Here is a 17,263-nt window from a genome sequence, read left to right on the forward strand (position 1 = left end):
AGGCTAAAAGATGATTTCTGATCCCTGATGGATCATTGCAGTGGCCCAGAATCACGGCGGCAAAGTACTGCCCCTGCCACTCTTCCCACCCCATCTGCTCCCAGAATATCCCATGCATTAGGGTATCCCTTGTGGGGAGAGAGGAGAGGTCCCTGCACAGGGGTGAATTCCCCTGACAGGTTTCATATGATGTGAAGAGGAGGCAGGGTGAACCCCACACAGGAAGCAGTCCTTCGAAGAATCACAATTTAAAAATGGCACTGCTGAAAGCATAACTTAATCTGTTGTGCTAGCTCCTAGTAGCTCCAATAAGTAAAATGCAGTGAATAAGCAATTACACATCCTCTGATTTGTTGTTCCGATCTCATGTGAATAATAACTAGAAGTGTGTGAAATATTCAGAAACAAAACCCCTCAGGTATTTTCTGTCTTTTTATCAATATGAAAATTGCCCTATTTTCTGAAAAACTCACCAAAATTCACAGTTCATTTTGCTCGAAAACTCGAGTGGAGGGAGGAAAGGACACATTTTCAAATGCAATTGCGCCTCTTTGAATATATGGCAAAAGCACATGAAAATGTACCTAAGTCAAGGACTCATAAATCTGGAAATGTCTTAGTTTGATGTTATTTTCTGAATAAAATAGAGTTTATTATTTCTTTTTATCCTCACTATTTAATATGAACTCCCCGACTGGTACACTAAATTTTGTCCCTCTTCTGAGACTCCTGAGAACATATGCCTATATGGTGTTAAGCTCTTAAATAACAAAGATTATGTATAGTATTCTCTTTCTAGAATCTAAGGGTTTGTCTGCACAGCACAGTTAGCCTTGAGTTATAACTCGAGCGTTATCCCTAACTCAACTCCCATCCACACACAAAAATCTCTAGCTGGAAGTAGATGGTGTTTTAAGCTTGAGCTAGCTGGCCTGTCCGGGCATGTCTACACCGCATCTGGGAATGAGCCTTCTGGCTCGGGTCCACAGACTCATGCTTGCGGGGCTTGTGCTAGCACTATAGAAATAGCTGTATAGACATTGCTTTGACATTGTGGCTCAGTCTGGAGCATGAGCTCTTAAGCCCCTTGCCAGGCTTCAGAGGCCAAACTCCAGGCTAGCTGCAGCGTCTACAAAACTATTTTTAGAATGCTAACATGAGCCCTGCTAGCATGAGTGTGTGGACCTGGACTGGGAGGCTCCCTTCCAGATACAGAATAGCCATGCCCTGGGGAGTTGAAGCTCCAGTGCTTCTAATGCTCGAACTAGTAATGTAGTAGGGTTACAACAGGTCCAGTTACAACTCAGCAACAGCTTCTCCAGTCACTCTATGCTGCTAAACAAATCACTCTGTAACTCCAATGTTGAGTTGGACACAATGGTGAAATGAGGACAGACACATTGATGGATTTTAAGTAGCAGGCCACAACTTTTATTAAATTTTAAATACAGGGGAGGGGTGCTACCTGCCCATCACATATACTCTCCTGTACCAGCAATTTAATTGTTTCCAGTGTGGGAGTTACAGGGCTCCTACCATATAACCCATAACTCAGGGTAAGCTCTTTCACTGATGGCCCCATCAAGTTTCCCTACCCCTTGAGGCTGACGGGTGGCATTTGTTTTGAAGTGTGGTCGCACTTGAGCTAGGCTAGCTCCAGTGCATTAATCTGAGTACTAACTTGAACTAGAGTGGCCAGGTGCTCGGTTTTCGATCAGAAAGTCTTATTGAAAAGGGGACCTGACAATGTCTGGTCAGATCTACTGACTGGACACCCAAAGTCTGGTTACTGCGGGTCGGGGAGGCAGGGAGGCGCAGAGTCATCACCCTACACCAGCCACTATTTAGCCGGGGCTGCCTTCTATGGGCATTGCAGCTCCCAGCCCCGGCTCTGCAGGCAAGTACCTCCCAACCCGGGCAGAGGTGGGGGAGAGAGGGGAAGAGCTGCAAGTGACGGGGGGAAGGGGAAAGAGGAGCAAATGGGGGTGCTTCCTCAGGGGGATGGGGCAGGGAAGGAGTGGGACCTCAGGGGAAGAGGCAGGGAAGGGATGAAGCCTGGGGGGAAGGGGTTGGGCAGGGACAGGTCTTCAGGGGGAAGGTGTGGGGCAAGGATGAGGAAGGGGAGGTTCTAGCTCTCCTGCTGGAGTGTCCGTTTTTTAAATATTACAAAGGTGGCAACCATAACTTGAACTAATTGTTGCAGTGAAGATGAGCCCTAAATTATTGCCTTATTTCAGCCCACACAATTGTCTGTTTCTATTAGACTTAAGGAGAAAATATACTTTTGAACAGGCAAATAAATACTAAGTTTTTTCATGTTTATGTGTATAAACTGACAAACATTCCACTCCTGATAGGTCATGGAACCCATTTACAATGTCCTCTACTAGCAACACAATGATGGCCCTAGATGACTGTTTCCTCCGTATTATAGTGCCAGAAGATAGTAAGTCAGAAAGCTACACAAGAAGCAGAGGCAGTAATGAATCTCCTAGGACCAGTAAGAGCACCAGAAGCAGCAGTAGTAGCAGAATTAATGATTATAGTAGGTGCAGTAGAGAATGTGAAAGTGAAAGTTCTCATGTTAACTACTCTGATGATTTTCTCACTGACTATTTGGAATCAGCTGGCAATAGCAATTATTTAGAACTGTCAGGAACCAAAGAGAAGAAACTACAGAAGAAAAATAAGAAAAATGATCAGCCAAAAGGTAAAAAGAACATTGTTCTTGTTTCCCCACTAATGAATTAGATTTTTGACAATAGCTAAATAATATACATATGAAGATTGGTACTATCCCCAATTTTGACAGTTTTTGTCTTAATATGTCACATAAAATAAAAATAAGTTTTTTGTTTTAGGTCTATTTCAGTCTCATTTGTCAGCCAATGTAATATTGAATTAGCCATATTATACAAAATATATTCCTTCTGTGTAAACACTAACAATAAAGAAAATATCCCCCATCAAACCCACATTTTTACTTTCATGTCTGGAAATGGATTTCCTTAATTTCCACCATTCAAGTGCACAAAGTGACTGTAAAACTCAGGGGCCAACTCCTACCCCGTCCAAGACCCTTGCAGGGTCCCAAAAACGTGTCCAGCCCGAGCCTGAACGTCTACATTGCAATTTTATAGCTCCACAGGCCTAACCCTGCGAGCCTGATTCAGCTGACATGAGTCAGCCATGAGTCTTTTATTGCAATGTAGACATACCCTTTGAGCCTTCTTCCATGCAGCCCCATACAACTGGAATTCCCAACTCCCATGACCTCATCCATCATGCCTCCACCCCTATCTCCTTCAAGCCCCTCCTTTTGAGATACTTCTTCCAAAAGGCCCATAAACCTAGTCTTTCCCTCAAAGAATTGTTAATAAGACAGACTAGAGAAAATAAACAAATAAAACTAGAACACACTATAGTGAAAAATCATGGAATTAACAGGACACCAGCTAACTTCACTGTGTAATCACTTGTTTGTGTAATCCCCTCCCCAACCTTCATCTGTAACATGATCCAGTGTCTCGAAGTTAAAGCCAGACAAATTCAGGCTGGAAATAAAGTGTATTTTTTAACAGTGAGGGGTAATAAATCACTGGACCAATTTACCAAGGATTGTGGTGGATTTTCCATCACTGGTAATTTTAAAATCAAGACTGAATATTTTTCTAAAAGCTCTGCTCTAGGAATTATTTTGGGGAAGTTCTGTGGCCCGTGTTACACAGGAGGTCAGACTAGAAGATCACAATGGTCCGTTCTGGCCTTGGAATCTATGAATCCGTCAGGTCTGGCCTTACCATGAGGTGAACTGCAGCGCCTCAGGTGCTAGACTGTGGGGGGGCCCAATAGGACCCAGAGTTTCAGAGTTTTGGCCCAAGTGAGGGGGCATGGGGGCGTCATTTGAGCTCGCCACCTCAAGTGCCAAAATGTTGTGGGCTGGCCCTGGAATCCGTGAATCTATTATGTTTTCTACTTAAAGCCTGTTCTTGTAAATAGTTCATATCCAGAACTCCCACTGAGTTCAACAGGGGTGCTTAACAGGACCTGGCTCTTAGATTGCCAGCTGTTCAAGGCAGGGACCCTGAATGCATATTTATCTTTAAAATGGCTAGGAGATTTTGGGTGCTATATAAATTATAATACTAATTCTCTAGAAATGCACTTCCTGGAATGCCTTAGAGTTACTTTGAAATTGAATGTATGCATAAAAGCAAGGAAAACAGTCAGACTTATAGTCCCAACCCTTTAAATTTTCAGTTATACTTCAGAAAGGGACATTGATGCTTAGTAGTGGTACCCTTAGAATTTCAGGCTGTCAAGAATATTTATCAAATACAGTATATAGAATGGAAAACTGTATAACTATTCTAAATGCCTGATAATTTAAACAACACTACATATGTGTTTCTAAGCTATTTTTGATTTAGTTCAAATAAAAAAATGGTTTTAAAGTGATACAATTGGTACAGAATTCCTAGATGCAGGTGTGTTAGGAAATGTGTTATTACCATCACTTTGTTTTCTGAATTTTTGCAGTAAGTTATTGTTTTCTTCCTTCTTCATCATGAATTGAATTTTCCTAATCTAGGGCCATATCCAACTCCACTGAAGTCATTGGGAGTCTTTCCATAGGGAATTGGATCAGGCCCGTACAACCTAATCCTCTGACAAAACACACACTGACTTCAATAAATTACTCAGAGACAAACTTTATTTTAGGTGGCGCTGGGGAGACTGTTCTGTAAGCACATCCTACCAGCCCCAGAGAAAGCCTAATTTGTCTCAGAGAAAGCTGTTGCTGGAATATTAGCACTAAGGCTATCTAGAGTGAAGATGGTTCCTGCAGGAAGACAGTGGTCAATAGAATGAGGAAGTGAGGGAACCTTTGGACCTCATATGGACCTGACTTTAGTTGTGGCCAAATGCTGCCAGGAAAAATCCATGCTATAGATGTATCAGCACAAAATATTTGAACAGTGAATTTTTAGTACAGATTTTGAACTCTGTGCGATACATACTGCCTTTAAGTAGCTTAGGATAACTAGTTATGAGTAAAGATATGTACTGATTTTGCTTTCTGTACCATTAAATGATATGTAAGTCACTATTAGTTTGTTTTGGTCTGAATGCAGGAGGCAAGAAGTTGCCACCTAAGAAGATGCAATTCCAGAATACTTCATTTTTAAGTACTCAGAATAATATGATTTCCCAGAAAAAAGATGCTACGGCTCAACGTATATTATCTGCAAGACTTCACAAAATTAAAGAACTGAAAAATGAACTGTCTGACCTCCAGCATAAACTGGAAGCATCAAACTTAGAAAACCAGCTTCTGAAACAGCTTCAGTATCGGCACTTGAAAGCAATAGGTAAATATGAAAATGCAGAGAATAACTTGCCTGATATTATAGCAAAACATTATAGTGAGGTAAGATCTCTAAGGGGACTCCTTAGGAAGTCTCAGGAACAGGAGCGAAATACATCCAGGAAGCTTAGAGAAGTTGAAGCAGAGCTGTTAAAGACTAAAGATGCCTTGCAAGTATTGCAGAAACTTTCAGAAGACACGAATCTTGCAGAGAGAGGGGAACTTACTCATAGATTATCAATCCTTACAGAAAGAATGGAAGCCAATGATAAGAGAATACAGGTAATATGGAACATGTCCTTGTATTTTTAGAACTATAATAGGAAACATTTTTGTGAAAGAATAATGCAAGATTATTAATCAATGCATATAAAATGAATATTTATAGTGCAAGCTAACAACACAGAAATTCAGAGCCATTTGTTTTAATCCAGAGCTTTCCAAAGTTTAGTGATATTATGAATGAATTACCCATAACTTTAATAAAATCTTGCAAAAATGTATCAATGAATTAAACTTGGAAATAAAGATTAGTCAAACTGTTGCCCTATTACCTTTAAAAATATGACATACTACTGGAGAGCTGTCTCCAAGTCTCCCATTCACTCCTTAGTACAGGTGTAGTCAAACATATTGCAGCTGTTGACTAGTGAATTAAGCATGAGTCAGAAGTCCTAGTCTTAGGTCTACCACTGATCTGATACTTGGCACTAGGGAAAAGACTGAATTTATTTGAGCCTTAGGTTATCCTTCTGTTAAAAGGATGGACAGCATTAAAGGAGGGTGATGTGAGGCTTTATCAATGAATATATCTGAAGTGCTTTGAAATTCTTGTATGAAACGTGCAGTATAAGTGCTAATATTATTATTTATTTCAAGGGGTTTTTTTTGGCAGAGTTAATATTTAATTAATTTATATTGTGACCGTCATTGTGATATCTAAGGGTATTTGACCAAAACTAATAAAAACAACGTTGCCAACATTTAAGTAGACAGCACCCTTGTTAGGATGCAATATTCTTCCAGAAGGAAATGGAGGGAGGTGAAGCATGAAGAAATAATAAAAGATAATTCTCAGTAAAATGAGAATTGGGAGAGTAGCCATTGGGAAGAATAGAAAAACAATTGCCTCATAAATTCATAACACTATTTCCCCCTTATTTCTGGGTGTGGCGATCCCCTAAAACTTACCTCAGAGCTAACATGATCCCCTATCTGCCCACCTTTGATGCCTCTCCCCCTCTGCACTACAGCGACCTGTCTCCTGTGGACAAGCTTGTATATCGTTCTTTCTGAAGCTCACTAAGGGTATGTCTACACTACGAAATCAGGTTGAATTTATAGAAGTCGGTTTTTTAGAAATTGGTTTTATATATTCGAGTGTGTGTGTCCCCACAGAAAATGCTCTAAGTACATTAAGTGCAGTAACTCGGTGGAGTGCTTCCACAGTACCGAGGCTAGCGTCAACTTCTGGAGTTTTGCACTGTGGGTGGCTATCCCACAGTTGCCGCAGTCTCCGCTGCCCATTGGAATTCTGGGTTGAGATCCCAATGCCTGATGGGGCTAAAACATTGTCTGGGTACATATCATCAGGCCCCCGTTCCCTCCCTCCCTCCGTGAAAGCAAGGGCAGACAATCGTTTCGCGCCTTTTTTCCTGAGTTACCTGTGCAGACGCCATATCACGGCAAGCATGGAGCCCGCTCAGGTAACCGTCACAGTATGTCTCCTGGGTGCTGGCAGACACGGTACTGCATTGCTACACAGTAGCAGCAACCCATTGCCTTCTGGCAGCAGACGGTGCAATATGACTGGTAGCCGTCATCGTCATGTCTGAGGTGCTCCTGGCCGCGTCGGCCGGGAGCGCCTGGACAGACATGAGCGCAGGGACTAAGTTTGGAGTGACTTGACCAGGTCATTCTCTTTAGTCCTGCAGTCAGTCCTATTGAACCGTCTTATGGTGAGCAGGCAGGCAATACGAATTGCTAGCAGTCGTACTGTACCATCTTCTGCCGGGCAGGCAAGAGGATGGCTAGCAGTCCTATTGTACCATCTTCTGCCGAGCAGCCATGAGATGTGGATGGCTTGCAGTCCTTCTGCACCGTCTGCTGCCAGCCAAAGATGTAAAAGATAGATGGAGTGGATCAAAACAAGAAATAGACCAGATTTGTTTTGTACTCATTTGCTTCCCCCCCTCCCCTGTCTAGGGGACTCATTCCTCTAGGTCACACTGCAGTCACTCACAGAGAAGGTGCAGCAAGGTAAATCTAGCCATGTATCAATCAGAGGCCAGACTAACCTCATTGTTCCAATAAGAACAATAACTTAGATACACCATTTCTTATTGGAACCCTCCGTGAAGTCCTGCCTGAAATATTCCTTGATGTAAAGCCACCCCCTTTGTTGATTTTAGCTCCCTGAAGCCAACCCTGTAAGCCATGTCATCAGTCGCCCCTCCCTCCGTCAGAGCAACGGCAGACAATCGTTCTGCACCTTTTTTCTGTGCGGACGCAATACCAAGGCAAGCATGGAGGCCGCTAAGCTCACTTTGGCAATTAGGAGCACATTAAACACCACATGCATTATCCAGCAGTATATGCAGCACCAGAACCTGGCAGAGCGATACCGGGCGAGTAGGCGATGTCAGCGCAGTCACGTGAGTGATCAGGACATGGACACAGATTTCTCTGAAAGCATGAGCCCTGCCAATGCATGCATAATGGTGCTAATGGGGCAGGTTCATGCTGTGGAACGCCGATTCTGGGCTCGGGAAACAAGTACAGACTGGTGGGACTGCATAGCGTTGCAGGTCTGGGACGATTCCCAGTGGCTGCGAAACTTTCGCATGCGTAGGGACACTTTCATGGAACTTTGTGACTTGCTTTCCCCTGCCCTGAAGCGCATGAATACCAAGATGAGAGCAGCCCTCACAGTTGAGAAGCGAGTGGTGATAGCCCTGTGGAAGCTTGCAACGCCAGACAGCTACCGGTCAGTTGGGAATCAATTTGGAGTGGGCAAATCTACTGTTGGAGCTGCTGTGATGCAAGTAGCCCACGCAATCAAAGATCTGCTGATATCAAGGGTAGTGACCCTGGGAAATGTGCAGGTCATAGTGGATGGCTTTGCTGCAATGGGATTCCCTAACTGTGGTGGGGCCATAGACGGAACCCATATCCCAATCTTGGCACCGGAGCACCAAGCCGGCGAGTACATAAACCGCAAGGGGTACTTTTCAGTAGCGCTGCAAGCTCTGGTGGATCACAAGGGACGTTTCACCAACATCAACGTGGGATGGCCGGGAAAGGTACATGACGCTCGCATCTTCAGGAACTCTGGTCTGTTTCAAAAGCTGCAGGAAGGGACTTTATTCCCAGACCAGAAAATAACTGTTGGGGACGTTGAAATGCCTATATGTATCCTTGGGGACCCAGCCTACCCCTTAATGCCATGGCTCATGAAGCCATACACAGGCAGCCTGGACAGTAGTCAGGAGCTGTTCAACTACAGGCTGAGCAAGTGCAGAATGGTGGTAGAATGTGCATTTGGACGTTTAAAGGCACGCTGGCGCAGTTTACTGACTCGCTTAGACCTCAGCGAAACCAATATTCCCACTGTTATTACTGCTTGCTGTGCGCTCCACAATATCTGTGAGAGTAAGGGGGAGACGTTTATGGCAGGGTGGGAGGTTGAGGCAAATTGCCTGGCTGCTGGTTACGCGCAGCCAGACACCAGGGTGGTTAGAAGAGCACAGGAGGGCGCGGTACGCATCAGAGAAGCTTTGAAAACCAGTTTCATGACTGGCCAGGCTACGGTGTGAAAGTTCTCTTTGTTTCTCCTTGATGAAACCCCACGCCCCTTGGTTCACTCTACTTCCCTGCAGGCTAACCACCCTCCCCTCCTCCCTTTAATCATTGCTTGCAGAGGCAATAAAGTCATTGTTGCTTCACATTCATGCATTTTTTATTCATTCATCACACAAATAGGGGGATGACTACCAAGGTAGCCCAGGAAGGGTGGTGGAGGAGGGAAGGAAAATGCCACACAGCACTTTAAAAGTTTACAACTTTAAAATTTATTGAATGCCAGCCTTCTTTTTTTGGGGCAATCCTCTGTGGCGGAGTGGCTGGTTGGCCAGTGGCCCCCCCACCGCGTTCTTGGGCGTCTGGGTGTGGAGGCTATGGAACTTGGGGAGGAGGGCGGTTGGTTACACAGGGGCTGTAGTGGCAGTCTGTGCTCCAGCTGCCTTTGCTGCAGCTCAATCATACACTGGAGCATACTGGTTTGGTCCTCCAGCAGCCTCAGCATTGAATCCTGCCTCCTCTCATCACGCTGCCGCCACATTTGAGCTTCAGCCCTGTCTTCAGCCCGCCACTTACTCTCTTCAGCCCGTCACTTACTCTCTTCAGCCCACCACCTCTCCTCCCGGTCATTTTGTGCTTTCCTGCACTCTGACATTATTTGCCTCCACGCATTCGTCTGTGCTCTGTCAGTGTGGGAGGACAGCATGAGCTCAGAGAACATTTCATCACAAGTGCGTTTTTTTTTTCTTTCTAATCTTCACTAGCCTCTGGGAAGGAGAAGATCCTGTGATCACTGAAACACATACAGCTGGTGGAGAAAAAAAAAAAGGGACAGCGGTATTTAAAAAGACACATTTTATAAAACAGTGGCTACACTCTTTCAGGGTAAACCTTGCTGTTAACATTACATACATAGCACATGTGCTTTCATTACAAGGTCACATTTTGCCTCCCCCTACCGCGTGGCTACCCCCTCAACCCTCCCCCCTCCCCGTGGCTAACAGCGAGGAACATTTCTGTTCAGCCACAGGTAAGCAGCCTAGCAGGAACGGGCTCCTCTGAGTGTCCCCTGAAGAAAAGCACCCTGTTTCAACCAGGTGACCATGAATGATATCTCACTCTCCTGAGGATAACACAGAGAGACAAAGAACGGATGTTGTTTGAACGCCAGCAAACATACACTGCAATGCTTTGTTGTACAAGGATTCCCGAGTACGTGTTACTGGCCTGGAGTGGTAAAGTGTCCTACCATGGAGGACGCAATAAGGCTGCCCTCCCCAGAAACCTTTTGCAAAGGCTTTGGGAGTACATCCAGGAGAGCCGCAAATGCCAGGGCAAAGTAATCCTTTCACATGCTTGCTTTTAAACCACGTATAGTATTTTAAAAGGTACACTCACCGGAGGTCCCTTCTCTGCCTGCCGGGTCCAGGAAGCAGCCTTGGGTGGGTTCGGGGGGTACTGGCTCCAGGTCCAGGGTGAGAAACAGTTCCTGGCTGTCGGGAAAACCGGTTTCTCCACTTGCTTGCTGTGAGCTATCTACAACCTCATCATCATCATCATCATCTTCTTCGTCCCCAAAACCTGCTTCCATATTGCCTCCATCTCCATTGAAGGAGTCAAACAACATGGCTGGGGTAGTGGTGGCTGAACCCCCTAAAATGGCATGCAGCTCATCACAGAAGTGGCATGTTTGGGGCTCTGACCCAGAGCGGCCGTTCACCTCTCTGGTTTTCTGGCAGGCTTGCCTCAGCTCCTTAAGTTTCACGCGGCACTACTTCGGGTCCCTGTTATGGCCTCTGTCCTTCATGCCCTGGGAGATTTTGACAAAGGTTTTGGCATTTCGAAAACTGGAACTGAGTTCTGATAGCACGGATTCCTCTTCCCATACAGCGATCAGATCCCGTACTCCCGTTCAGTCCATGCTGGAGCTCTTTTGCGATTCTGGGACTCCATCATGGTCACCTCTGCTGATGAGCTCTGCATGGTCACCTGCAGCTTGCCACACTGGCCAAACAGGAAATGAGATTAAAAAGTTCGCGGTTCTTTTCCTGTCTACCTGGCCAGTGCATCTGAGTTGAGAGTGCTGTCCAAGCGGTCACAATGGAGCACTCTGGGATAGCTCCCGGAGGCCAATACCGTCGAATTGTGTCCACAGTACCCCAAATTCGACCCGGCAAGGCCGATTTAAGCGCTAATCCACTTGTCAGGGGTGGAGTAAGGAAATCGATTTTAAGAGCCCTTTAAGTCGAAATAAAGGGCTTCATCGTGTGGACGGGTGCAGGTTTACATCGATTTAACGCTGCTAAGTTCAACCTAAAGTCCTAGTGTAGACCAGGGCTAACACTGCTCTTGTAGGAGGCTGCTAGAGAGCTATGGAGGATGTTCCTTCCTTACCCCCAAGGGTTGGGCAAACTGCCTTTGCAGTGTTCCCAGGGTCTTAGGGGTTGAAACACCAAGCATCACAATGCCCAACTTTTAGGCGCCTAGAAAATCACAGAAAAAACACTAAAAAGAAAAGGAGTACTTGTGGCACCTTAGCGACAAACAAATTTATTTTGATCACAAAGCCTGAATTTGGTGCCTAGGCTCCTATACAATGAACGGGGAGAGACAGGCAACTTAGAAAGCCAACACACTAGACAGGGAGCCAGCTAAGCTACCCAAGGGAGATGCTGATGAGAGGGGTTTGCTGAGCCCCAATCTCTCTCTGAGATAGGCACCTAAATCGGGGCTTCAGGGAGGTGCCTAGGTCTGTTTAGTGATCCACAAATGGGAACCAGGCACATAATGTCAGGTGACCTAAGCCCTTCTTGAAGGAATGAGTTGTGCACCTGCCTCACACCACACAAAATGGCCACCGGAGGAGTAGGAGGTGGTGGTGGTGCCCACCATATAACTTTAGCTCTGTGCTTAGAACACTCACCTTATGCTCTTAACTACTGAGCCATGGGATATTCTGATATGGGGATCCCTCAATCTCTCCTTTGAAGCTGTTTCATTGTGGATTAAATAATGAAAGAGTGAATGGGCCTGGGGTCTCCCATATGGGTACCCTAACACACACACACACACACACACACAAGCAGTCATTGGATTAGAGAGAGAGAGAGAGAGAGAGAGAGAGAGAGAGAGAGTGAGAATGACTTTATAGGCTGGTGGTTAGAGCACCCACATGGGAGACCCCCAAGTCCAATAACCCCTCCTCCATTCACTCCTTCATTATTTATCCACAAAGGAACAGCTTCAGCAGGAGAGACTGAGGGAGCCCCACATCAGAATATCCTGTAGTTCAGTGGTTGGAGAACCCTCCTGAGAAACAGGAGATTCCCCTGCTCAAGTCCTTTCTCACCCTCTGGCAGAGAGGGGGGAATTGAACCTGCATTTCCCACATCCCAGGGGAGTGTTCTAACCACTGGACTAAAAGTTATAAGGTGGGCACCACTCTTTCCTCTTCCAATGGATTTTGAATGGGACCCAGTCTGGAAGGGAAGGCACCTACTGGATCAAGCCCCATATGCAATTTAGGCAGCTCAGTGCCTATCTTCCCCCAGTTCATTAATCACTCTGGGCTTAGGTGGGAGGGAGGCATCTGGACTCCCAGAGTGGGGCAGTGGTGGGCATGTCCCAGAGTCTAAAACTTAGGCACCTAGAGAACTTTTACAGTGGAAAGTTAAGCGCCGAGTGAGTTTAGGTGCCTACAGGGTTAGGCAGCGGCCAAGCAGAAGTTTTGTGGATTGCAGTGCTGCCACACATGGGGATTTAGGGGCCTAACTCTGGAGTTTAGGGGCCTAAAGTGCTTCATGGATATCTTTACTTTTACTCCTTCCAATTTAGATGTAGATCATTCAAATTTGAATTCATAACAGTATCAAACACAAATATTTTAATCAAAAAGTAATGGCGTACAGAACTGTTAAAAATAATGTCCCTGAGAGCGTGTAATAAAGGCATAGGATGAGAGAAAATAAAGAGGATTCCATGCCTTTAATGTCTCATACTTCTTTACTCTCACTGTCTTTATGGGGAAAGCCTCCATCTCCGATTTTTAATAAAATCTCAGAACAGTGAAGTCTTCCATTTACCCTCCAGAAATTCATTTCTACTCTATCAGAAGAATAACTGAACTCAGCTGCCATTCTGAAAGCTGTTCATTTGTAGAACCCCCGTTGAGAATCAGTAGAAAGTCTTGCTCATGAAGACTTTGCAGGATTGGGTGCTTAGCTTATAATTTTGATACTGACACAATGGCAATTACAGTTTATCCCCTGGATTCTAAATGATACAGGACCTGATTCTCATTTATACTGCCAGAGTGGTGTAAAGGGGCCTTAATGTAAATGAGAATCAGGTCCTGATGATCTCCCAAAAAAAGACTGTACTGGATTAACACATTAGGAATTTAGTATATTGAGTTATTTTTAATTTTTTAATACCTATATATTCATTTTGTTTGGTAACCAGCTTTTTGTTAATTTTAGATGTAAATGGATACACTGCATTTTTGTTTTATTACAAACTTCTAATTTCAGATTTTATTTACAGTAGAATATGATTATTAGAAGTTTCATTTTTCATTATGTTACTCTGCTTATTTTTTAAACCTGATGTGAATTGAAATTCTTCAGCTGTTACAGTGAGTATATCTACATGGTTAAATATGTAATGTTTCTAGGGCTTAGAAAAACAGCTGACATTGAACAGTAACATCTTTAGTCGTCAATTGGCAGCTGAGAATAGAAAGACTATAGCAGCTCGGACAATCACAAAGAACTTACAAATGGAAATTAAGTCTCTTCAACAAAAAATTAAGGTACTCAAGGTTTAAAATAGGGTTTTTTTTATAAAAGTGCCACATGTCTTGTGTTACATGTTCCTGTTACTTTCATTATATTCTTAAATAAGATAACTAAGGAATATGTAATGCAAAATGTATACACTGCAAAAATATAAAAAAGTAAAATAAATTAAATTATCATTACATCTATTTGTCAGAATCTGAAGTAGATTAATAACTGGTAGAAATGCAATTAACAATATCTGCCTGTTACCATTTGATGAGTCTGGATCAGCATGTTATGCTATAACTGTAGCAGGGTCCCACAGGGGTCGGTCCTGGGTCTAGTCCTAGTCAACATTTTCATTGATGACTTGGATAATGGGGTGGATAATATGCTTATAAAATTTGCAGATGACACTGTGACAGGTTGCCCTCCTTAGGATGCCACCTGATGTGCTGAGATACCACTAAGCCCGCCTGTTCTGCCACCTGGGCATCTTTTTTACCTGTCTTGCGGAGCCAGGCTATTAAGCCTCCTCCAGCACACACACAGGCAGCGCCATACCCAACTGCAGAACAACACAGATGCTGAGATCAGCTCTGGAAAGACTCATCTTAAGGGACTTGCCCCAGCACTCAGGTGTCCACCTCTCTTGGAGTGCAGACCCAAAGGTATATTATAAAATCCACCTCCTCCCTCAGTGTGGAGGAACGTATGCACAACCTCTTATTCCCCCACCCCCAATTATGAATTGCACAAACGGGGTTATATTATAAACAAGAAATAAGTTTTTTAACTACAAAAGGTGAATTTTAAGTGGTTAAAGAGATAGCAAACAGAACAAAGCAGATTACTAAGCAAATAAACAAAACACGTAAGCAAAGCTTATTTCACTAAATAAATTAGTTACAAATAGTAATTTCTCACCCTAGATATTGTTGCAGGCAGATTACAGAAAGTCTTGAAAGGCAGCTGCACTGGTCTCCAGCTTGAGACCTCAGGTATTATTACTCACAAGCTAGACACCCTTCCAGCTTGGGATCAACCCTTCTTCCCCAGTTCAGTTCTTGGTTCCAAGTGTTTTTCAGTATCTCTTTGGGTGGGGAGGCAGAGGAGAACCACAATGAGGTCACTCCCCTGCCTTATATAACTCTTGTGTAAGGCGGGAACCCTTTGTCTTCCAGTGGAAAAACACTGGCATTCCAAAAGGGAAGGTGGGGTATCCAGAACCAGGTTACTTGGACCCATGTCTCTGCATGGCTGTGGCAGCCATTGCTCATAGGCTGTTTCAAACGTCCACAGGAAGACTAAGCTATTTTACAGTCCATTGTCTTTGCTAATGGGTCATTAGCACTGTCTGGCTTTCTCATTGTTGTACCTGAATGGCTAGTTGGGGGTGCACCCAAAGTATCCCATTTGAAATACAGATACATAGTCAATATTCCTACTTCAGATACAGAAATGATACAGGCGTACAAATTAGATAATCACATTCAGTAAATCATAACCTTTCCAATGATACCTTACAAGACCCATCTTGCATAAAGTACATCTCAGTGATGTCATACCCATATCATAAGCATATTTTCATAAAAAATATGGAGTGTAATGTCACAGACACCAAGCTGGGAGGGGTTGCAAGCACTTTGGAAGACAGGATTAGAATTCAAAACGATCTTGACAAATTGGAAAATTGGTCTGAATTCAGCAAAATGAAATTCAATAAAAACAAATCCAAAGTACTGCTCTTAGGAAAGAAAACTCAAATGCAGAACTACAAAATGGGGAGTAACTAGTTAGGCAGTTGTACTGCAGAAAAGGATCTGGATGTTATAGTGGATCATAAACTGAATATGAGCCAACAATGTGATGCAGTTGTGAAAAAGTCTAATATCATTCTGGGTTGTATTAATGAGAACGTCGTATGTAAGACATGGGAAATAATTGTCCTGTTCTACTTGGTACTGGTGAAGCCTCAGCTGAAGTACTGTATCCAGTTTGGGGTGCCACACTTTAAGAAAGATGTGGACAATTGGAGAGAGTCTAGAGGAGAGCAACAAAAATGACAAAAGTTTTAAAAAGCCTGGGGTCTTTTATTAACCCAGAGTAAGTAGTTAATACCTGGGGGAGCAAACATCTGTGCATATCTCTCTATCAGTGTTATAGAGGGTGGACAATTTATGAGTTTATTCTGTATAAGCTTTATACAGAGTAAAACGGATTCATTTGGGGTTTGAATCCTATTGGGAGCTGGATGTCTGGGTGCTAGAGACAGGAGCACTTGCTAAGCTGTTTTCAGTTAAGTCTGCAGCTTTGGGGGCGTGGGTCAGACCCTGGGTCTGTGTTGCAGCAGATTAGCGCATCTGGCTCAACAAGACAAGGTTCTGGAGGCCCAAACTGGCAGAGAAAACAGGCTCAGAGGTAGTCTCAACACATCAGGTGATAGTCCTAAGGGAGTCTGTGTAACCCAACCTGTTGCATCTCCATCTCTTGAATGTAATGTTATGAAAAATCGATATGAAAGAATGTAAGTGTGTGTTAAGGCTTAAAAGAGATCAGAATTCAAATTCTGAGTTTAGATCTCTGAAGAAAATGACAGGTTTCAGAGTAGCAGCCATGTTAGTCTGTATTCGCAAAAAGAAAAGGAGTGCCACAAGTACTCCTTTTCTTTTTGAAGAAAATGAGATTGCTAGTTCCCATTTATGGACATCACAGGCTCACTCCCATTGGCACAATTCACCATGGTTGATAGTTTCTGTCCAAGAAAGGCTTTGGACTGGAATGTGAGGATTTTCACATTTGAGTTAAGATCAACGTGTATTGGTACAGTGATGTGTTAAACCTTTTACAAAGTGTCTGCCTGCAGAGCGTTTGTCTCAGGCCACAGCTACTTGTTCTCTATTTTCATGAACATTATTACATTCATTAACACTATTTTAAGATGAGGCACTGGAGCTGGTAAAAGGTAATCATTAAGTTTGATAGTGTGGATTTTTTTTTAGGAAAAGGAACGAGAAGTTGGTATAAAAAATATCTACGCAAATCGGATGCTTAAAGGTCTACAGGACAAAGCTGATCCAGTACCTCGCAAAAAAGGTACTGTATATCTGTAATATTTTTTATTTTTATATATTTTAGTGTTGAACTTGCATTGCTTTATAACTGGGACATAATGGGATAAATTTTCTAAAACAGGGACCTAAATTGCACCTGTAAATATGCAAAATGGGTTCTTGCGCATGCAGTTACCCCTTTGGACACACAATTACTTTTCTTTGCTCATGTGGATGCAACTAAGTAGCCCATTTCTGAATATTTA

At 43.6% G+C, this 17,263-nt stretch overlaps 2 protein-coding genes across 7 annotated transcripts in view; one reads left to right on the top strand and one right to left on the bottom strand.

Moving 5' to 3' along the window:
• The window catches only part of SH3BGR (SH3 domain binding glutamate rich protein), a 93,407-nt gene that overhangs the window by 54,473 nt on the left and 21,671 nt on the right, over window positions 1–17,263 (bottom strand). The gene's annotated exons all lie outside the window — the stretch shown is intronic.
• Window positions 1–17,263, top strand: part of LCA5L (lebercilin LCA5 like) — a 34,142-nt gene that overhangs the window by 737 nt on the left and 16,142 nt on the right. For 3 of the 4 annotated variants that reach the window (XM_073360528.1, XM_073360521.1, XM_073360547.1), the window contains exons 2-5: window positions 2,358–2,710; window positions 5,136–5,650; window positions 13,839–13,976; window positions 16,947–17,040. In XM_073360528.1, the coding sequence (XP_073216629.1) occupies window positions 2,358–2,710; window positions 5,136–5,650; window positions 13,839–13,976; window positions 16,947–17,040 (1,100 nt within the window). The remainder of the gene's footprint in view (window positions 1–2,357; window positions 2,711–5,135; window positions 5,651–13,838; window positions 13,977–16,946; window positions 17,041–17,263) is intronic. The other variant, XM_073360538.1, reaches the window with a different exon arrangement.

The sequence above is a fragment of the Lepidochelys kempii genome, chromosome 1 (assembly GCF_965140265.1).
Source record: "Lepidochelys kempii isolate rLepKem1 chromosome 1, rLepKem1.hap2, whole genome shotgun sequence".
Classification (NCBI taxonomy): domain Eukaryota; kingdom Metazoa; phylum Chordata; order Testudines; family Cheloniidae; genus Lepidochelys; species Lepidochelys kempii.